Genomic DNA, 23,360 nt, shown 5'->3' with positions numbered 1-23,360 from the left:
ATATAAGTACAATACCCTTGAACGCGACGTTAAATCCCAGTTTACCTTGCCCTATCAACCCGAATTCGTTATTTACAGTTCCATTCAAGTTGATTTCCATTGTTTTCTTATTTCTTATGGGATATGCACCACCTAGCTATGAATAATGTCTTGTATGAGATAGCGGGTTCGAATCTCGGTGAGCCCCGATTATGTTACTGGGTTTGTCAGCACCGTGCCCGTGCTCGTGGATGTCACCAGTGGTAAACTTCTTAGACTTGCAACACTTCGATCTAGCCTCCCACATTAAGCTGATATGCCGTGATATAACTGGGATACTGGCCAAACTTACTCACTCACTTCTCCCATAACCACCTCCACATATTGTTATTTCGGGTTAGGGGTGTGGGTGGTCCAATCGTCTACGATGCCGCATTTCGCGGTGCAGAGTTGTGTCCTTTAGGCATGGGTTCGAATCACAGCTCTACCCTGATAATGGCAGCAAATGTGCTCCAAGGTTAAAGACTTGTATTGCTTTGCGCTCTCACAACCACCCTTAGATAACCGGGCCATCCGTAGTCCCTATCTATTATGATAAAGCCATATGTTAATTTATATAAGCACGTCTATACTACGTAATGCCGATTATCCTAATTCCTCGATACAGAGTATTCATGAAACCGACCCCCCAAACATACAACACCAACTAGCGCTATTCACCGTTCCCGGGTTGAGTTTTAACCTGAATCTTAATCTCAGAAACGAATAAAGTCGGCTTCTTGTTTATGAACCATACTTTCAATCAAGCTAAATGAACCTTTTCTTGGTTTGGGGTGATTAATTGCTTCGGTGCACTAAGCATGGAACACCGGTCCTGTCACAGCGCGACTTGTGTATTGCATAAGCCGGTTACATAATACACCGCCGTTGTCACTGCGACAAGTATTTTTCGGTTCTCACTAAGTCCAGCGGATTATAAACAGTTGAAGCGGAATCCTGTAAAAGGGCAGCTCGGGGAGGCGTTGACCACAAGCCCACTGCACGTCCACCGCTAACAGTGACCATTCAGGGACGAAAGTGATTTAAGTCATTCGGATCGAACTACGCCGGTGATCAAGTCCCCGTGAGCAAGCGGAGTAATCTCTCACTGCGGAGCGAGTCACAGACGACAGAAACTCGGTTGCACTTGATACACGCTCGGCTCGGAAAACTCGCAAGGACTAGCGCTGAAATGGTAAGACCTATTTATCACAACCAATTTTGTGGTGATGTAAAAGTTACACCGTACGAGTATGCGGGACATTTTGTTGTCGGCCTGCTGTGAGAATCACCAAATACTAGCTATGTTCATTAGGACAGCGATCAACAAGTGTCCCACATGCTGAGCATGGGATCTTGCACGCTGTAGTGCTCAACGTGACTGACGAGATATCATTGCATTGTCTTATGTCATTGCATTCCGAAAGAGTAATATATCCCATATCACATGTTTCTAAGAATTTCACAACACAATTACATTATATCCAAACTGATCTATAAATAGAATAATTCGCACACATGTGAGCGCAATTTACCCGATGACCCTACTGTTCGCGCTGGCACCTCTCATTCTGTCAACTTCCTCGTAGATCAATCATTATTCACCATACATGCCATGAACGCTTAACATACAAAGTACGTAGGTATTGCACACATTTTTGATACTGGGAATTACAGTCAGGTCGACACCAGGATTGAGCGATGCTTACTTATATATCTATTAAACTCCAGCCCCGGTATGCTATTGAAAGAGGGATTTTTTTCCTACATAATTTCTTGTCCCTACTTTAAACACACATTTGTTTATTTTATTTACACTGTAGCTTTGACATGTTGATCTGCCTGCGAAAATGTGAATGGTATTCCACTCGCATGTCATGTTGGCTTCATGACACGAAAGACTAAGTATAGATTTCAATTGTTTGACATGCTTGAAAATCCAGTTTGTATTAGCCTTGATGTCACATTGTGTGTATTATATTTTCCCATCGTCTCGAATGGCTTTACAAATACAAGGAGGCTATAAGTAAAATCTGCACACCGAATGTAGGCTATTTTAAGAATATTTACAAACGATATGTAGAGTTCTACATTGCATCGCCCCATCTAACCCTAATGACGCCCTATCCCCAGTTCCCAATCACTACCTATATTTTCATCCCAATGACAAACAATACTGTATCCCTGCCATAATGATACCTGTCTTGTCTCGGGTTTCATCGCCACTGTACCGCTGTGTATCTACGGCTACGGTCTCACTCTCGGGTACATTTGATACGGGCCGATTCGTAACCTAGCATGAACATGACAACGAACATGCATTGGGTGAACAGAATATGTTAATAGCCTATTTCAATTGAAAACGTACCATCTCCACAAATCTATATGGCTAAACAGTTGTACGCTATGAGAAATCGATGATAGTAGTACCTGACTGTAAGCGTATGTTTCATGGTATTGTATACACCTGCGGTCAAGCGATACATATCTGGATGGGATGGTATTGTTCACGAACCAGCTGCCGCGGTTTCTGTGTAGTGGCACAAGGACGTGACGATCTACATGCGATTACAGTCAATTTCCCTCATTGTTATAGCTCGCTGCAATGATTGGGATAAATCTCCAACAAAATGTAGCCACAACAGATTGTTGTCTCATAAGGGCGGCAGGGGATCCTGGTGTTTAAAAGCGTTCGCTTGTCACGTCCAAGATTTGATTCTCCACCTGGGTACAAAGTGGTGTTCCTCCACCCCCCTCCTTGATATTGCTGGGATATTGCAGAGGTGTAAAATTATTCTCACTGTTGCCAAAGATCCTACAGTATAGATGATGATGGTCCGGTATAACTTCTTCAGAACTAGGAAATTAACAATTAGATTTAATAGTGATTGTGGCTCCGCGCCGGTCTGATTACACTGTACTGATTGTTTGTAGATACTCTGAATATATCGACAGCATTATATATATATATATAATGCTGTCGACACCCCTTGAATAAGTATCACTTTGCATAACAAGTGAGTTCTCTTCAATAACAAAATTCAGGAAGATAATATTCAAACTACCGTTATATTTTGTACTTGTATCTCAAGTGGAATGTTAGTTGATTTAATCCGATTTTGACATATTTTATTCCTAATTCAAATAACGAAATATAAATAAATGAGTTAATGAACTTATTCCTATTGTGACAAATAATGAATTCCTTTTTTCGTTTGCCACTTTCAATCACTATATGGTCACGTTTGGGAGAAGGTTTTGTATTGTGCATGGTCTATTTCACTCGGATAAATTCTCAGCGTATCTGATTTATTCAAAATTATTTAGTAATTTAAAATATGTAAAGTGCCTGCTCAGTGGAAATTGTCGGTAGCGATTCGTCAGTCTGTAGGTAAAGTACAAATTAGTGCCCTTGAATAGTTGAAGGCAATTCTACTTACTCCGTTCGACCTTCAAAACAGGTAGGAGTGCCGTACAATCAGTTGCTTTCTCTCAATACAGAACAGAGGAATGTCATAGAATGTTAATGACGTAGAATCTATTAACCGATATTTTGGTGACTTGATATTCCAGTACTTTTAGTCACATTCAGCACACATTATACATTAATTTTTGATTAGCTATGACCTAACCGTGTCAAGACAATTCGACGAACACAATCAATGATACATGTTTATGCATTGTTCTTTCTTGCCTACTGTTGAGTAAATTGACTATTGGCCCTGAAACTTTTATTAGGTGGCATCTCTATGGAAACCACAAATACCTCTTGGTAGATGTTCCCTTTAACAATTGATGCCCTAATTACGAACTGTTTTATTAACTTTCATTACAATGTCACGAGTTACGGTTAGTGCGCTGATTTCGGCTGACGGGCATCCCCGCGAATAGCGGCTGCCCTTGATATATCCGATAATTGTCAAGCTCTCACTCACTCACTCTGATTGACAAGCACGGGCACGACCGGATCACCTTATCGAACACACCCGATAAGACATATTCCCCCACCGTTGTCTGGTAGCTGCGGTAGCGCGTTGCCATGTTCGGTTGCCAGATTCAACCTACGGTTATACAGATAGCGGCGACATTATTGCTCATGATATATTTATACCGCCCTATTAGGGGAGGTATCGTTTATCCTGGACTGAAAGGCCAAACGATTCGACATTTGTGATAGGTGACATTCTAACTAGAAACACCGACTATAATTGGGCAGAAAACAATATGGCTAAAAAACTGGTCCGTATTTCGCGCGTAACTGCCCAAAGGTACTGTCCGAGTTTTGCACTTTTATAGCATATGCGCGGATCATTGAACTTGAACATTTGGTGCTTCGCTGATCTATGGTTTGTTACTGTTGTATGTACAGAATTCGAATTCGAAAATCTGTCCTGAAGGTAATAATTCCAAGACATTGTCAAATTAACTTAGTGAATATGTACACGCATCACTTAAATTTTTGTTGAATATGTTTTCTTATTTTTTACGTGAGATAGTTTTCTTGAAGAATTGATACTATTTGAAAACCTTGAAATATAGTTCCAAACTAGTTCTTTCTTAAGCGTTGTAAGCGCCAAAAACCGGGTTCGATTACCAATGTTACTGAGCCCAAAGCTAGACTAACATTTAGTCCCAGAAATAAAAATATATATATCTACTAATTGAAAAGAATATACATTTGGAGCCCAGAACAATGCTTAATTTCGGGCCCGAGGCAACCTAGATTTGCCATATCATTCTAGACTTGAGCTGGATTGTTTTTTATGTATTCTCTAGGGTCTGAGGAGATAGACTCCGTGAAAGCTTTTGATATTGGTTGATTATTCACAACACGCCAATTGTGCCATGGTAACATGTGCGTGATATAGATTCCATATTCACATGATGCTGTAGTCAGTGAAGCTGTGCCATGCGTGATCGGATTATGAGTGAGTTTCACTGAATAGTTTACACTGTACATTGCAGTATACTGCTGAGGTATATATAGGACTGCGAAAAGGGGAGATATATAGCCCATTTCAGTAACATTTGACCCGTAAAGATCCGGGGTAGAATAGGTCTTCAGCAAACCATGCTTGCTGTAGAAGGCGACTATGCTTGTCGCACGAGGCGACTAACGGGATCGGATTATTAGGCTCGCTGACTTGGTTGATGCATGTCATTGTATCCCAATTGCTCTTATAGACGCTTATGATGACACTCACTGGATTGTCTGGTCCAGACTCGATTATTTACAGACCGCCGTCATATGGCTGGAATATTGCTGAGTGCGGCGTTAAACAACAAACCAAACAAAACCAGTAACAGATATTTGTGGCTGCATCTCTCGCAGGACGATAAGAAAATCTCAATGTACCCATAAATGGCAATAACGCAATGAAAGACGCAATTTATTTCGTAGAAATTACTTGTATAAGCTCTTGCATTGTGATTCAAAGATTGGCTGTTCCCAATACGTCATGTGTACTATACGTGCAGAATATCACACTCCGACACCTATATATCTAACTTTTATTTCCTGATGGGATGACCAGCGGAGGCACGAGTTGTTCCCGATGCAACAAACCACTGATTTTGGCACACTCGCACAAACTTTGCATTTTGTTGTATGGTTCACGAAATATTTTAATGACACGATATCATCATCCAGAAAACCTTCAGTTTGATGTGAATACTTTTTGGGCGAATTACCATTTACCTATGGAAAGATGGTCCAGACATGAGAAATATAGTGCCAGTGATTCATGTTGATCATAAATGGGCTTTTATTTGTTTATTTGAATAAATGATCAGGTTTCCATGGCAATTAAGCAATTGGGAAATTAAGCAGACTTATAGAACTACTTGAAACGAGCTATAAATATGTAATTAGAGTAAACCTAAAGCGTTCAAATTAAAGTCCATCCACTTAAGTGCCGCGAGACCCCCTCTGGATGTAAGCTATCAAACCAGCAGCTTGTGGCGACCAGATCTACAACACTCTGGCTGAGGCATTTCTTAGACCACACGTGTTCTCTGGCGTTCCTGTGACATAACCGCTATCATATACACAGCATTAAGCAATATTGCCTGTACGAGAACGTGTACAGCAAGGTATATGATATTCAATATACCAGTTGAGCATTGGATGATCATTACATCAGCAGAGATATAAAGGGATCGCACAGACAGGGTCATACAGCCATTGTTTCCCCTTGCTCACCGTCTTCTCAACATGTTGGTAAGCCACATTTCTGTAATATCCTGCCATATTTGCTTTGTTCGTTTGTTGCTTAACGCCACAGTCAGCAATATTCCAGCTATATGACGGCGGTCTGTATCTGGACCAGACAGTACAGTGATTGACATCGTGAGCATCCATCCACGCGATTGGAATACGGTGATCATGCATCAACCAAGTCAGCGAGCCTAACCACCCGATCCCGTTAGTCGCCTCTTACGACAAGCATTGTTGCCTCTTACGACAAGCATGGGTTATTGAACACCTAATATAACCCGGTTCGTCACGGGTCGCCAGTTATATGCATGTATTTGTCTTAGACCCGGAACGCTCTATATTCAGTATGGATACATCTTGAGAATTGGTTGATTCCAGAAGTAAAATCAACGAACTCGAACATACGAACTTCGAGTGACTTCAAGTGATTTCTCCTTGTTATGGTTGTTATATAATTTCTCTATGACTGCGGGGGGCACGGGTGGCCCAGTCGTCTAAGGCGCCGCATTTCTCTGTGCAGAGTTGATTCCCTTGGGCACGCCAGAAACCTATAATTGTGGGTTCGAATCCCGGTTCGCCCCGATTATGTTTCTAGGTTTGTCAGCACCATACCCGTGCTCGTGGGTTTCACCGAAGTGGTAAACGTCTGAGACCTGCATCACTTCGGGCTTTCCTCCCACTTTAAGCTGACACGCCCTGATATAACTGGAATACTGTAAAACGCGGCGTTAAACCCAACTCACTCACTCACTCACTCACTCACTCACTCACTCACTCACTCACTATATGACTGCATAATGACCTAGAATGCACGTTCAATGGCAGTGAATTCCTGGCTCAGAATCAACTGCAACAACAATAGCGTAACGTTATCATAATGGATTAAACACTTATTCAGAAAGGAGCACTCGTCTCATGATCTAGGCTAACTTCATCACTTTTCATGGATGCATTATTACCCTTGGGGATTCTGGGGTACAAAAGGCCCCGAAACAACCTATGTTCGTCGTGAGAAGCGACCAAATGGTTCGGGTGTCCTGGTCGATGACTTGGCTAGTTTCCATGTCATCGTCTCCGACAGCTTGGTCGTTGCTCATTTTAATCACCGGTCTATCTGGTCGATTGTTTACAGGCCGCTTGCAATAGTATTGCGTGTTACGTTAAAACAAATATACAATCAAACCGTTAGAATTGCTGTAACAGAAAGAGTAAGGTAAGTTTCTACGACTGTTTTTGAAGAATTTATTGTAACCAGCCCATTTGAACTATTTCTCTCGCCCTCTCTGACTGGCGGTTAAGGTTGAAACAAGTAAACGCTTACTTAGCATGTAAATTACCAAGCTATGAATGTCACCGTCTTGGTGTGTTGAATGTATACTGGGATTCAAAGACCTTGAAATCAGAGACCATGAAACAGATCTGTTGAAACAAGAAACCTAGATATTGTTTTGAAAACAGAGTTTTATCCCTTTGAAACACGTCAGCTTATACAAGAGGAATACCAAATTCACTGTCAGCTGTTTAAAACATATCATTTTCTTATTTTTGTCAAATTCTTCAACCTCCAGGACAACGTGAAATACGATAATGATGCCCACGGACACTGTGTGTTAATTGAAGTACAGACATTTATTCCCATGTATGGAAAGCTGTCGGGGACATGGTGCCTAAATGTGTACGAAGCATGTTCCACGACTCTCTCATAATGACTTAGACAAACACTTAGTCTACGAAAACATTTCTTAAAAATAATTGTATATTTTGTTCAAAGAACCTTTTCTCTTCTGCTGTTTTCATCTGGAATCAAGGAAACTAGACTTCCAAGTTGATCTAGACTTGCTCAGGCATTTAGTCATGGCGCAGGACTAACAATGGCTGCTTAATTATATGTTACAACTCTCCATCTGGATCACTACTGATTCCCTCATCTATGCCTATAGTTGAGGCGTATAAGAATGTCGTTGAGATCATCCACCGAAAATAGCCCTTGGAAACGAGGATAATTCAATCGCGGAGGCTGGAATGTTATTGTGCGCAATCTCTACACAACTGCAGAGGTAGAAATATTCAAAAGTCACAACTTCGTGTTGTGGTTAAGATGGGGAAAATGTTTTATGGAAGTAAATTGTCCAGTCCTGTTGCTAGCTGAATTATTTAACATTTTGGTTTGATTGTAAGATTTGTGCTAGCTTCTAAGCCTTGGTTGTTCTAAGAGAACACTTCAACTGTTGCTATGGATACTCTTCAGAAGTGTTAGCATATTTGCGACACCTGTTTTCAAAAGACACATCTTCATGCTTTGCAACGTGTGACATGTGATAACTATGACTCTTAGCGTTATGTTTTTACCATAGCGATACCATGGCTACTGTTGACCGGTTAACAATGACAACTGAACTGGAACATGGTGTATACATTGCATAGGTAGGGAACACTCCTAAAACCTATCGCCAACATCGGTCTTTGTTGATTTTCCCTAGTGATCGTAATCGGCTTTGTAACACCCTACCGCTGCTTATCAAATCGAGGCATACATTCACCCGCCAGAGGGCAGACTCGATAATCACTCGTCTGTCTCGCTAATCACCCTTTAGTATTTATCATTCGAGCACACTCAAGTCTTCAAGTTCAACCAAGATTATTTGAATCTACTTACCACGGCATTGTCCCGTTGTCAAGTGGCCCCTAGCTTTGAGACGGGGCCAAGCGCTGCGGGTGGCCACACAGAAGGACCCTTGCAGCCTTAGAACTTTGTTTTTTAAGACTAGTCCAGAGGACGAGTGTAAACCTTAATTCTCTCGTCCTTAAGAGTTTGTAGCTACTGCTGCTTGAATGAGACAAAACATTTACTGTGTTTACAGTTTCTGTCTGTCAATGAAGATGAGGACAAGGAAGGATGAGGATTTAGCTTGACTTCAAAATAATTTAATAGTCACAGGCTAGCGGCCTAGCGTGAATATCTAAGTGACTGACCGTTTGATATTAGTGGGGGGAATGGGAGCTGAGATTGTTATCGAAAAAACTAATTCACCCTGACCTATAATAATGCTTCCGAGCTTCAAATATATTCTGGCGCATAGATTTAAATAATAAATAATCTGGTTTTGCAGCTGCAGCTAAACAATCTACTCGTAGTTATCAAAATGCATATGTGAGTTTGACTGGATCAGATTAGACGACAATTAATGCGTGTTATCAGCTTTTGCAGCAATAAGGTAATTTATCTTTGGTAGCCAACGATAGGTCAAAACAGACAATCGTGTATCAAATGTTTCATACTGGTATGAAGATTATGCCTTGGGGCGAATGAGACATGAATAAAAAAAATCTTTGTTTCCTTGACAGTTTCGAATTTGATATATTTCTGTATGTTGATAAATTGAGCCATCTGAGCAACGTATTGTAATAAGCTCGAATTTCTCGGTGACATGAATATGTGTCACTGTGGAATGCATCAATAAGTGATCGCTGTATGATAAGACAGGTCCTTCAACTTGGCCATATATCACAGTTGTTCACAGCCTGTTTGCCATAAAGATTGAGACAGTGTATCCATAAAGATTGAGATTGTATATCAGGAGCAGTATGGGGTAGTGTGGTAGCCTTGTGGTTAGCGTTAGCTCGTTACCCCTTCGGTCCGGACTCGATTCCCCACATGGTACATTGTGTAAAATCAATTTGGGGTGATACTACTGCAATATTGCCAATGCCCGCATAAAATCACTCCAACTCACATATATTATTCAAGGGAGTTACGTTTAACGCCGTTTTAAACAGTATTCAGTTATTTCACAGCGTGACAGCTGGTCGCTATATGGCTTGAATAATGCCGAGGCGACGTTAAATGTTTACTCATTCAGTGACTCACTCTGTGGACCTGTGAAGATCCGGGATAGAATAGGTCTTCAGCAACACATGCTTGCGTAAAAGGCGACTAACGGGATCGGGTGGTCAGGCCCGCTGACTCGGTTGATGCTTTTCATCGTATCCCAATTGCGTAGATCGATGCTCATGATATCAATCACTGGATTGTCTGGTCCAGACTGGAATATTTACAGACCTCCGTCATATAGCTGGCATAGTGCTGAGTGCGGCGTTTAACAACAAACAAACAAACACTCAAACACTCACTCTGATTTGAACGAGTGGGTCAGTGGTATATGGCACCGGAATTCGATATGAGAGTTTCGTCACTTAGTTGTACAGGATCCGCTGTCGTGAGTTCGACTCCGAAAACTGTACTGATTAGAGATTCTAGGTTTTCGTATTTTATAGATATGGCAAAAACTTTTTTCCTTCAGAGCGATGCAATATAGGACGAGCGCGTTGTACAGATTGGGTCTTGTTTGTATCAAGTTTAGAATAATTTGTCCCGTAGGGATTCTAGCTCAGAGCAGTTCACCAGAAACTTTGACTTTGTTGATAGCATGTCATCGGACCTCGACTTCGTTAATCGTTGTTCACAATCTGAATCATTGGATCGTCTGGTCCAACCTGCCGTCATATAGAGCGTTAAACAACGACCGAAGAAACGAAATCATAAATTCTCGGGATCCCCTTAGTGCGCAGCGTTCAATCATTCTCATTCCCATAAATGTGCCAGGAATGCCAATTATTATTGACATTTTTGTCATAAGAGATGCTAATTCCCCAGTCATAGGTTCAGTGTACCATGCTCTACTTAAGCTCTGTAAGCGCCTAGTTAAAATATGCCTGTACGATTTCTCAAACGTTTGGAACTTTTTACTTTATTAATATCTGAATAAGGAGGTTATTAAAGCGGAACGTTTTTAACGTCTCTGATCTGCATTGTACATCTCGTATACGTACACATCTGTTATTTGTGTCCCATATTTTCTTTAAGACTGGGGCGGTGGGTAGCCTAGTGGTTATAGTGTTTAATCGTCACGCCGAAGGCCCGGGTTCGATTCCCCGCATGGGTAATATGCGTGAAGCCCATTACTGGTGTCACCCGACGAGATATTGCTAAAAGCGGCGTTAAAGCATACTCACTCACTCACAGTATTTATCTGTATTGTCTCATATATTTAAAATGTTTGGGGATTAACCCTTCAACATGTCGATCTTATGTCAACATATATCGGGATATCTATATTTGGACTTACTATGCAGCTGCCTTTTCAACTAACTCTTTGGCTTTATGTCCGAATTTTAATAATAACATGACAAATTGCAGGAAAGAGAAATTCTGTTAACTGTTTGTTATTATCTTTGCTGGAAATCAGCGGACTTGGCATGTATTTTTTAATACAATCGATCTTCTCAAACCCCTCTATGTTTACTTGGTATCCATGCAACGTACATTATTGACTAGTATATGTCATATTGCGGAAACCCAATCGGTGTTTACTGCACTGGGACGTGTTTGTAACATGTCATTCAGATATTGTCCTACGTGAAATAGACACTAGCACCTGTTGAATGTTTATGATCATATGACTCACGTCCTTGTTTTGTTTGTTACAGGCAGACCAGCTGACAGAAGAACAGATCGCTGGTGAGTAAACACTCATGCGTGAGACAGAAGCAATGACTGACATTGCTTCCATGTCAATTCCCCGACATTCCCCGACATTCCCCGTTTCAGTGTAGCCTGTAACTGTATGATATCGGTGGGGTAGTCTAGTGGTTAATGCGCCCGCTTTTCACGCCGATAGCCCGGGTTGGCGTCTCCACATGGGTACAAAGCAACCATTGCCTGTTGTATGATTTTGTTAGACAATCCAGTGATTGATGCCATGAGGATCTTTTCACGCAATTAGGATACGATGACATGCATCAACCAGGTCAGCGAGCATGACGCATGACCACCCGATCCTGTTAGTGCCCTTTTACCGCAAGCATGGTTTGCTGAAGACCTATTCTACCCCGGATCTTCAGGGGGCACCTGTTGCATGATGGGACTAAGGGAGCGGATGGTCAGACTCGCTGACGTGGTTGATGCATGTCATCGTATCCTAGTTGCGTAGATCGATGCTCATGATTTCACCCACTGGATTGTCTGGTCCAGATTTGATTATTTACACACCGCCGTCACAAAGCTGGAATATTGCTGAGTGCAGCGTTAAATAACAAAAGAACTACCCGATCCTCATAACATGTATCTGCTCTCGCGACAAGTATGAGTCCTGGGCCCACTTGCACAAAGCGATCTTCGCGCTAAGATGATCGTAACTCCCATGCAATAACATAGGCTTACAATAGTCGTAGCGCTAAGATCGCTTTGTGCAAGTGGGTCCTGCGAGTCCATACCTTAAAATACATATGGAAGTTGGGATGTAAGAACGATCGTGTGGTTACATGCTGATTGTACCCAACGGCGTAGATGATACCTTATGTCATCAACCATTTGTTTGTCTGATAGAGACTCAGGTTAAAAACGGGCGGTCGGGTAGCCTAGTGGTTAAAGCGTTTGCTCGTCACGCCGAAGACCCGGGTTCGAGTCCCGACATGGGAACAAAATGTGAAGCCCATTTCTGGTGTACCCCGCCGTGATATTGCTGGAATATTGCTAAAAGCGGCGTAAAACCATGCTCACTAACTCTGGTTAATTACAGACTGACATGAAAAAGCTGGAAGGTGGTTGTGGCGTAAATAGATTTTCTTGCAATAAAACTATGCGCGATGTTGAGTTGAATTATGCCATTGATATCATTTGAAGCACAACATTTGCGACGTTAATAAATTATTAGATCATAATTCATATATTAAGAGCGCTTTGGGATAATAACTTGCTGCCACTATAATTGAATCATGTCTCTCATTACGCAGTCACTCGCTGTTCACACCACGCGGGCTTGTTTTTCGTGTTTATTAGTGCCAATCAAGGCTGTGATAATTGTGCTGTGAATGAAGGTCGCATTATTAATGCCATGTTGCCTTTGTGTTGGGTGAAATGAACTTGATGGAATGTGAGGGTGTTTCTTTCACGCTCAGTGAATGGAGCCATTGTAGTTTGCCTGCCGGTAATAGTACCCCTTGCGCCAACATGTGTGAAACACGGGTAGATTGCTAGTCATTAACAGTGAGATGAGGCCGTGACTTTTACTATTGGCAGTGGGAATATATATCATTTATGTTGCGTGCTAAGAACTACAAGCTCGACCAAGATAAGTGTCAGTTCTACTGGCAGGTGTAAGCACGACTGACGCAGTTGTAATAACAGACGTAGATGCATACATAAGCACTAGTAATGCATATGTAAGAACTGATGCAGTTGCATATGTAAGCACCACTGATGCAGATGCATGTGTAAGAACTGGTGATGCAGGTGTAATAACAGACGTAGATTCATATGTAAGCAATTGTGATGCAGGTGTAATAACAGGCTTAGATTCATATGTAAGCAATAGTGATGCAGGTGTAAGCAATAGCGACGCAGCTGTAATAACAGACGTAAATGCATATGAAAGCAATAGTGATGCATGTGTAAGCAAAAGTGATGCAGGTGTAATAACAGACGTAGATTCATATGTAAGCAATAGCGATGCAGGTGTAATAACAGACGTAGATGCATATGTAAGCAATAGCGATGCAGGTGTAATAACAGACGTAGATGCATATGTAAGCAATAGTGATGCAGGTGTAACAACAGACGTAGATTCATATGTAAGCAATAGCGATGCAGGTGTAATAACAGACGTAGATTCATATGTGAGCAATAGTGATGCAGGTGTAATAACAGACGTAGATTCATATGTAAGCATTACTGACGGAGGTGTAATAACAGACGTAGATGCATGTATAAGCAATAGTGATGCAGATGTAATGACAGACGTAGATTCATATGTAAGCACTACTGACGGAGGTGTAATAACAGACGTAGATGCAGATGTAAGCAATGGTAATGCTGGTGTAATCGTAACAGACGTAGATGCATGTATAAACAATGGTAATGCAGGTGTAAGCAATAGTGATGCAGGTGTTATAACAGACGTAGATACATGTATAAACAATGGTAATGCAGGTGTAAGCAATAGTGACGCAGGTGTAATAACAGGCGTAGATGCATATGTTAGCACTACTGACGCGGGTGTAATAACAGGCGTAGATGCATATGTAAGCACTGCTGACGCAGGTGTAATAACGGACGTAGATGCATATGTAAGCACTACTGACGGAGGTGTAATAACAGACGTAGATGCAGATGTAAGCAATGGTAATGCTGGTGTAATCGTAACAGACGTAGATGCATGTATAAACAATGGTAATGCAGGTGTAAGCAATAGTGATGCAGGTGTTATAACAGACGTAGATGCATGTATAAACAATGGTAATGCAGGTGTAAGCAATAGTGACGCAGGTGTAATAACAGGCGTAGATGCATATGTTAGCACTACTGACGCGGGTGTAATAACAGGCGTAGATGCATATGTAAGCACTGCTGACGCAGGTGTAATAACGGACGTAGATGCCCATGTAAGCAATAGTGATGCAGATGTAATAATATGTTTATTGGATGCATGTGTAAGCAATAGTGATGCAGGTGTAATAACAGACGTAGATGCCTATGTAAGCACTACTGATGCAGGTGTAATAACATATTTATTGGATGCACATGTAAGCACCGGTGAATCAGATTTAATAACAGACGGATATGCTTTTAGGAGCCCCTCTAATGCAAGTGTAATAGCAGACGAATATGCATATGTAAGCACCACTGACAACAGACTTAGCCTTGCTATTCACTGTAGTGCATTACACTCTCTGCTTGACTGTTAGCACATCGGTGCACTTGGGAATTTTTAACAGAGATGCTAATCAGTGAGATTGACGAAAGACGTCCTACTTTGTCAACGACCAGGTTATTGATAAGAATAAACACGTGGCGTATGTCAACACAGTTATGAATAATCAAGGTACCGTGTGAGGGATCGCTCTCCAGCGACATCCTCCACTACACTCTGTCAAATATTCGCACCATGAAGACAGTGGCACACTTCTTAATATGCATATATTCATACATCGGTGCTGTACGTTATTCGTGTAAGCGACTGGTCATGATATTGTTAAGTATTGATGTTATTCCTCGCCACAAAAACATTTATCACTGACCTCACATGATGTTTTAAACTGTAGAGTTCTACACATATCTTACATTAATAATAACATGAATAGTGAGAAAAGTATCGATATCGAAGGGCCAAATTCCAGTCATTTTGCCGATAAAGGTATGTCTTCCCTAATAATTTATGTATCTGTTATGAACTCAGAAATCCAAAGCGGCATTTGTACATGGTTATGTAGATAAATAGAAGAACCTTGGTAAATGAAACCATGCCGCAATCAGTACATAACCTAAACTCTGTAGTAACATATATAACGGTTTAAAAAGAACCAAATATCACAACTGATTACAGCTACCTCTATGTAGATTCATTGTTTTAGAAAATGCACATATAGTCGTTAATAATGCTGCAAACCATGTCTTTGTCTCATTTGTTTTTATAAGTTTTTTTTTATTTATTCATTTATTTATTTTCTTATATTTAGTGCGATATAATGTAATATTGCAGTCTGCTGCATTAAAAATATACGTCGACCTAATCTTTTGCGTCATGACACTCCACAAACCCCTGAGCACTACGTTGTACCGTGTGAACACTGCACCTGTTCCCGCGTGTCTGAGTAATATGGAGCAGAACGGTTATTCAAGTTGCCATGTCACATCGTCTTTTAAAGACCACGAAGAATTAGCAGGCACACCTGGGGAAGATCATGCATACATTGTTTTGGTTTAGTATGGACAGCGCTTCCCCCTCCCCTTTTTGTGTGCCCCCCGTCTCGATTATGCCGCCCACTCAAATAACGGCAATGCCGAATACATGTTTCTAAAACAATGGGGGATCCCTAACGAGAATAGGTCCCTCGTACCTCCTGCTCGTGCTGGAAACCGACTGTTACGAGGCACAGGCGGTCAGGTTCTGTCACTTTGATGCGTGTGTCACCATCCCCGACCGCTAGCCGTGAAAGTTAAATATGCAAATCGAGCAATGGTTTGCCAGGCGGCAGCTTGAATATTTAGGGACCACTGTGGTGTAGCTGAAAGATTGCTGACTGGCGTTAAACAACAAAAATACAACATTGTACCAAACATGATGTCTAACTGATGATTCCGTGTTAAACAGATAGGACGGGTTACTTTCGGGACCTACCATCAGTCGTAAGAGGCGACTAAGGGGATCGGGTGGTAAGGCTCGCAGATTGATGATGCATTACATCAATCACTGGATTGTCTGGTCCAGACTCGATTATTTACTGACCGCCGTCATATGGTTGGAATATTGCTGTTAAACAACAAACAAACAAACCTACCATCAATATTCTGGGGGTGGGCCGGGCCGGGAGTTTTGTTTGAGATGGATTAATATTCAAAACATTCAATTTCATTCTCTAAATTGAAGCTTCAAACCTTTTTTGGTACCCACGACACATTATTTTTCATAACATCAAGCACATGTCCAAAGATCGATTTGTATGTAATACCTCACGACAAATTAATATTTCCAAACATGTTTGTGAACATATGTATATTGTACGGCGTAGATTGTTGGTTGTACTATCAAACATTAGTTTGGTTGGCCCAAACTCGCGTTTGTCAACATGGTCAAAATACAGCTGGAATATTACTTTAGGTGCACACCCTGGTCATGACTTTAATCCTTAAGTTGTCAGGGGCGGTCGGGTAGCTTAGTGGTAAAAGCGTTCGCTCGTCACGCCGAGGACCCAGGTTCGATTCCCGACATTGGTACAATGTGTGAAGCCAATTTCTGGTGTCCCCCGCCGTGATATTGCTGGAATATTGCTAAAAGCGGTGTAAAACCGTACTCACTCACTTAAATTGTCAACAACATGCCAGTGCTCTTGACTTTTCTTACTGGATGGATTTATATACACATTCATTAAAGTTTATAAGGGGTAATATCAAAACCGCAACCATCATATGATATTGGTATTACTAAATTCATTGTTATGAAGTATGTACATAAACTATTAACCATAATTGGCATTCACTACATGGGAGTTTACGACACCAGACTGCCTATTGGTGTCATGTTTGCTAGAGCGTATGTGTGTTGGTCGTATATATTCATTGCTGATATATATTTATTGGAAGTAGCCATAAATACGATTTCGACATTTGTGTGTTAAAAAGGACGGTGACATGAATCGATCTGAACGCCAGTCGATGAATGCTGAATGTACCTTGGTCATAAAATATTCACCTGCGAGTAACCTGATACATGTCAATGTTTTGTAGAGTAAGACCTGTCAAGGGGGTTACTGTGTTTATTGTTGGAGAGAAATGCTGCTAGGTGAGCCCAGTGATATGGGAATAGGTTATTGGGTGTGTGCATTGCCTCACAAACCTATGTTCCGTGAAGCAGTACCCACGTGTTTCCGGAGAAGCATAAGAGCCCGGTATCTTTTCTCGCCATATACGGGGCCGTTAGTATGGAGATCAGGGGTGTGTTTCAAAGCGCCGATGTACAACGATTCGCCTTACAACGGGGCGCTAACTTTAAGGCGCTTGCAAGTGTACTAATCGCTGGCTGCGGTAGCTTCGTTCTCAAGCCAAAATGGCGGCTGAGTTGAACAAGGCATCTTGACTAGATCAACTGGGAAATGGGCAAAGGCAGCAAACACTCCATCATCTTCAGTCTGCTCCGCATCTTCAAAGTCATCGTAAATTCATCAGCTCGTCATCCAGCCCCCCTTCTGTTACGTTCTTTATACAGGCAAGGCATCTAAGCGGTAGTTGCGCATTTGGAGTGCGCATGCGCTTGGAGCTGTTGCAGACCCCGGTATGAGCGATTGACTTGCTTACTCTTGCAACCCGCCCCAAGTATCACAACGGTTTCCGAGTATGTGCAGAGCTTGAATGGGAGCAACCACGGTGACCATTTTTTTAAACAGTCCCCCAATAGCATAGCAGATTACCATTCTCTCTCTCCCCGAATTGAAGTTGTGTTGGATGTACTGTGAATTCACGAAAATAAGTCCAATCCGTTTATCTGTATAACTATTGTTCTTCTTTCAGAATTCAAAGAGGCTTTCAGCCTTTTCGACAAAGACGGCGATGGCACCATCACAACCAAGGAGTTGGGAACCGTCATGAGGTCACTAGGTCAGAACCCAACAGAGGCAGAGTTGCAAGACATGATCAACGAAGTAGATGCTGATGGTAAATCATACTTAAATAATGAAAATAATTGAAATCTTAAGTTAATGTTTGCTTAGCATCATAACTTAAGTGTGTCAAGTCCTTTGTCAGAATCATACCCGTGCTCGTTAGTTTCATCAATATGATGAGGTCACGGGTGGTCCTATCGCCTGCAGCCCTGCAATTCGCTGTGCAGAGTTGCGTCCCTTGGGTATTCCAGAAACCTATGATCGTACGTTCAAATCCCGGTTCGCCCCGATTATGTTTCTAGGTTCATCAGCACCGTAACGCGTGTTCGTTGGTTTCACTAAAGTGGTAAACGTCTGAGACCTGCCTCACATCGGTCTTTCGTGCCTGATTAAGCTGACACGCCCTGAGATAGTGGGAATTACTGTTTAAAGCGGCGTTGAACCCAACTCTCTCACTCACTCATCGAAATGATAATGTCTACTACCCGCATCGCATTAGGCTGATACTTCGTGTTGATGTAAAATGTTCTCTTTAACCCAATTCCGTCCCTAGATTTAATAAAGTTCTTATCATATCACAGGAAACGGAACAATAGATTTCCCAGAATTCCTCACCATGATGGCGCGAAAGATGAAAGATACGGATACAGAGGAGGAACTAAGAGAAGCATTCCGAGTGTTCGACAAGGACGGCAACGGTTTTATCAGTGCAGCTGAGTTGAGGCATGTCATGACAAACTTGGGCGAGAAGTTGACTGACGATGAAGTAGATGAAATGATCAGGGAAGCAGATATTGACGGCGATGGACAAGTAAATTATGAAGGTACGTAACACACTTCTCATGTGAAGTTCGTAATTAAGATGTGTTTGAGCTGTCTAAAATGGCTATTGTAACATAGCATCCATGTTTCTGAATACACTGAAATGACATTGGGCCCCGTTCCACAAAGCGATGTTAGCACTACGGCTATGGGAGTTAGGATTTTTTTAGAGCTAAGATCGCTTTGTGCAACGGACCCTGTTGTCTACCGCAACACTCTCGGGGGATGGGGGGAAATCGGTCGTTATCTTCGGAGATACCTTTTTGTGACCGAGGTCAAGCGACATTTTCATAGCATTTAACTTGTTTTGTTAGATTTACGTTTTAATAATTGCAACCAGGAGTCAGTAAAGGAATAGGAATGACACGACTATCCAAGTACTCATCAATGGCAGAAAACGGGACTTTGTATGATTGCTTTGTAGAACGGTGCACAAAGAAACAGTGCAGTTTCCCGCGGTCTGTGGGGAAATACATAGGTTCCTACATTGGCGTCGTTACGTAGTGCTTGTGCATATCCGGGTTAAAACTGGTTTTCAGCAACCCATGATTGTCCTAAGACGCGACTAACGGGATCGGGTGGTCAGACTCGCTGATTTGGTTGATGATTGTCATGTGATCCCAGTTGTGTAGATACATGTTCATGATGTCAATCACTGGATTGGCTGTCCAGACTCGATTATTTACAGACCGCAGCCATAAAGCTTGAATATTGCCAAGTACGGCGTTAAATAACAATCAGCGTTACGCGCAGTTGGTGAGTCATCGACTCATAAAGCGATGTGTATATTCAGTGGTATCGCCCATCCAAATAAATCTAAACAGGCAAGCCATAGCTGCATAACCAGCACGAGATTGTCTCAATGGAATAAAAGTTAAGCAGAAACTGACTTTTGACGTTGGGATGACTGGTCGATGTAAATGAAATCAGTTGTGTTCCGGTAGGATGCGAGATCAGAGCCGTCCTCCTCACAGCGCCAATTCATCACACGCTGACAACAAGTCTCCAGTGGCCTTGAATTCCGCTTTATTGTCAAGTTCGTAGCTCCAAACGTGTATTGATTTCCTGACCAGACTCAGACACAATATTTTTTGGCGAAACAATGGGCACATGTAATCTACTCGAAACATTTGTAGACAACTGTCTGTTGCGAGCCACGTCTACAACGCGAGACAACTACATTCAACCATGCCACTGCCGTTCATGTCGCCGTCATCGTACAGGATATACGAGTGGTCCTGTGGTCCAGAGATGTGATTGCATGCAATTATTGTTCTTAAATTTAATTCTGACCCTGCTTATTCGCACCGCGTAACAGTCGGACAGATTCTACTTGTGTATTTCTATCAATCATGTGATAATGTGACATTTGACTGACGGCTCACGCCGCGTACACATTCATCCGTTCTGGACTGAGATAGGACTTTACCGTTTTCATGATCATTGTCCTGTCCTGGAAGCAATCATTCACGATTTATGGCTTACAAAATACAGGGAAAATACAAAAAGTATTGATTTCACATTTTGGGCAATAGCCATACTGCCTTTGGTAAAACTCTGTAATTGAAAAAAGTATTCATGTGTCTCAAATGCCGAATGGGTCATTAGAATAATGCCTGTTTTACACTAAAGCATCGTTAAACAAATTAAACAAACGTACATGTATATGGTGTTTTAATATGACGACCGTCTACAAGGTCGTTCATTGCTCTAGTTGGAGAAATGAGTTCTGTAGTTCCATCAGTGCTATTGATCCAACTCATGACACTTGTTACAATATTAGTGCGTGAAGATCCCGGTTAGAACTGGTCTTCAGCAACCAATGCTTGACGTAAGGGGCGACTCACGTGATCGGGTGGTCAGGCTCGCTGACTCGGTTGATGCCAATTGCGTTGATCGATGCTCATGATGTCATCCACTGGATTGTCTGTCTAACTGAAAGATTGTTCGAGTTAAACCCAATTCACTCACCCAGTGTCGGGTAGCAATATTCAGGCAATTAGGACTTACGTTTGACTTCTCTGTTGTAATCGATGACATTCCATATGAAAAATCCTTACATTTTCTTCAAGTCCAGTGCTTACTGAATGGACCTGTGAATATCCGGGGTAGAATAGGTCTTCAGCAACCCATGCTTGCCGTAAAAGGCGACTAACGGGATCGGGTGGTCAGGCTCGCTGACTTGGTTTATGCATGTCATCGATCCAAATTGCGTGGATCGATGTTTATGATGTTAATCAATGGATTATCTGGTCCAGACTCGATTATTTACAGACCGCCGTCATGTAGATGGAATATTGCAGAGTGCGGCGTAAAACAGCAAACCAAACCAAAAGCTTAATATATGGGATGTAATCGCTTGGTTTAGACGAACGTAATCATGAAAAATCATGGTCCAAAAGCCGGTTCTGTTACAGTCATCACAAAAGCATTTGCCTTGAAAGCAACACTGATATGACGCAGTGGTCTTAGGCGCCACAGTTCGCTCTGTGCAGAGTTGCGTTACTTGGCACGCCAGAAATCTGTGATTGTTGGTACGAATTCCGATTCGCACCGATTATGTTTCTTGGTTTGTTAGCACCATACCCGTGCTAGTGGGTTTCACCAAAGTGGTAAGCGTCTAAGACTGCATCATTTCGGGTATTCTTCAACTGACACGCCGTGGTATAACTGGCATACTGGCCAAGGTGTCTTTAAGATGACTTACTTAGCCATAACATTATCAAACAAGCTCTCACTTTTAATTTGTGTTTTTCTTCGCAGAATTCGTTAAGATGATGACAGCGAAGTGAGAGGCGACAGTATCACGTGACCACCTGTACAGCAATATTGTCCATCATCCTGTGCTCGGTCTGCAAGCTGTCATGATTGACAGCAAAGACGTCATGAATATCTGACCAATCAAGAACGCTTGCCTTATCGTATTAACTATGCTTTTACATTGTAAATATCCCATACTCGTGTGTATATTTTGATAATGATTATTTATCCGCCCTCCTCTCCGTTTTTCTAAATCTGGTTCTCAATTATACAAATATCATTAGTTATTCCTGTATTCATCTATATTACTGAACGTTTTCTCTTATCGAATTCTATACATCGATAAGTTTCATGACTACTCTTGAATTTAATCACTCAACATCGATCTCTTCCTGTTATCATAGACTGTAATAAACCCTTCTCATTATAACATTAGTTATGTTATTTCCCGGAATCAGGGCGACAATATAGGCCCACAGCAACTTGTGCAGGTCGTAAAAGCGACTACATTGGTCGGGTGGTAAGGCTCGATGACTTGGTTGATCATATCCCAATTGCGTGGATCTATGCTCATGACATCAATCACTGGCGTGTATGGTCCAGACTGGGTTATTTAAAGACCTCCATCATATAGGTGGAATACTGCTGAGTGCGGCGTTAAACAACAAACAGTATCACATTTCCACAAAATGTCAACGCCAAGCATTATCAGTTTCGAATGTCTTCCCAAACAGAAACCATAGGGTGAAGTGATGATACAATGTGTATGCAACAGTCACTAAAAATCAGGAATAACACAAGGTGTTCGCGAAAAGGGTAAGCATGTCGTGCTTAGGGTGTATGTTGGGGAATGGTTGCTGTCTTGTGTTGGGATTCTGTGTAATGTGTAGAAAAGAGGGGTATGCAGCTTAATCCAGACATGGTGCGATTTGTATGTGGCTCAGTGGTTGATATTGTGTGATTTCCGTGTGGTAATTAAATCTTGTACCGCCTCCGTGGTCTTGTAGGAGAGCGGAAGGTTCGGGGATCAATCACCGGCCGCGTCATACCAAAAGACGTTAAAAGATGGTACTTGTTGTTTCCCTGCCTGGCGCTCGGCATTAAGGGGCTAAAACAAGGACTGGTCGGTATTGTTAAACCGGAGTAAATCACACAAACTCATTCTCCTCCGAATGCCGGCCTGATAATGGTGTGTCTGATGTGAAAATGCGTTACCCTTGCATTCAAAGACTAATAGTTAAAAAATATAATTTAAAATATTTTTACATAAAATCACATATTTCTGAGATAATCCATTTTTAAAATAGCTCAAATCTCTGTCGTACCCAATTGAAATTCTCGTCTTCAAGTGCAAGGGAGATAAATCCGTTCGTACTTCCATTGTTTCTCG

General features: G+C 41.8%; 1 protein-coding gene across 2 annotated transcripts; it reads left to right on the top strand.

Moving 5' to 3' along the window:
* Nucleotides 1–894: 894 nt before the first annotated feature.
* On the top strand, nt 895–22,400 carry LOC124118509 (calmodulin-like). 2 transcript variants are annotated; one of them, XM_046480641.2, is made up of 5 exons: nt 895–1,213; nt 11,723–11,753; nt 18,297–18,440; nt 18,970–19,212; nt 21,974–22,400. In XM_046480641.2, the coding sequence occupies exons 1-5, from the start codon at nt 1,211–1,213 to the stop codon at nt 22,000–22,002; spliced, it is 450 nt and encodes a 149-aa protein (XP_046336597.1). In that variant the 5' UTR covers nt 895–1,210; the 3' UTR covers nt 22,003–22,400. The 2 variants fall into 2 exon arrangements, with proteins under 2 accessions (XP_046336597.1, XP_046336588.1); XM_046480632.2 differs by lacking the exon at nt 895–1,213 and adding an exon at nt 6,034–6,238.
* The last annotated feature ends 960 nt before the right edge of the window (nt 22,401–23,360 follow it).

This window comes from Haliotis rufescens, unplaced genomic scaffold (assembly GCF_023055435.1).
Source record: "Haliotis rufescens isolate VD_foot unplaced genomic scaffold, xgHalRufe1.0.p SCAF_3, whole genome shotgun sequence".
Lineage (NCBI taxonomy): Eukaryota > Metazoa > Mollusca > Gastropoda > Lepetellida > Haliotidae > Haliotis > Haliotis rufescens.
The sequence above is the reverse complement of the archived record's forward strand: the minus strand, read 5'-3'. Positions and strand labels throughout refer to the sequence as shown.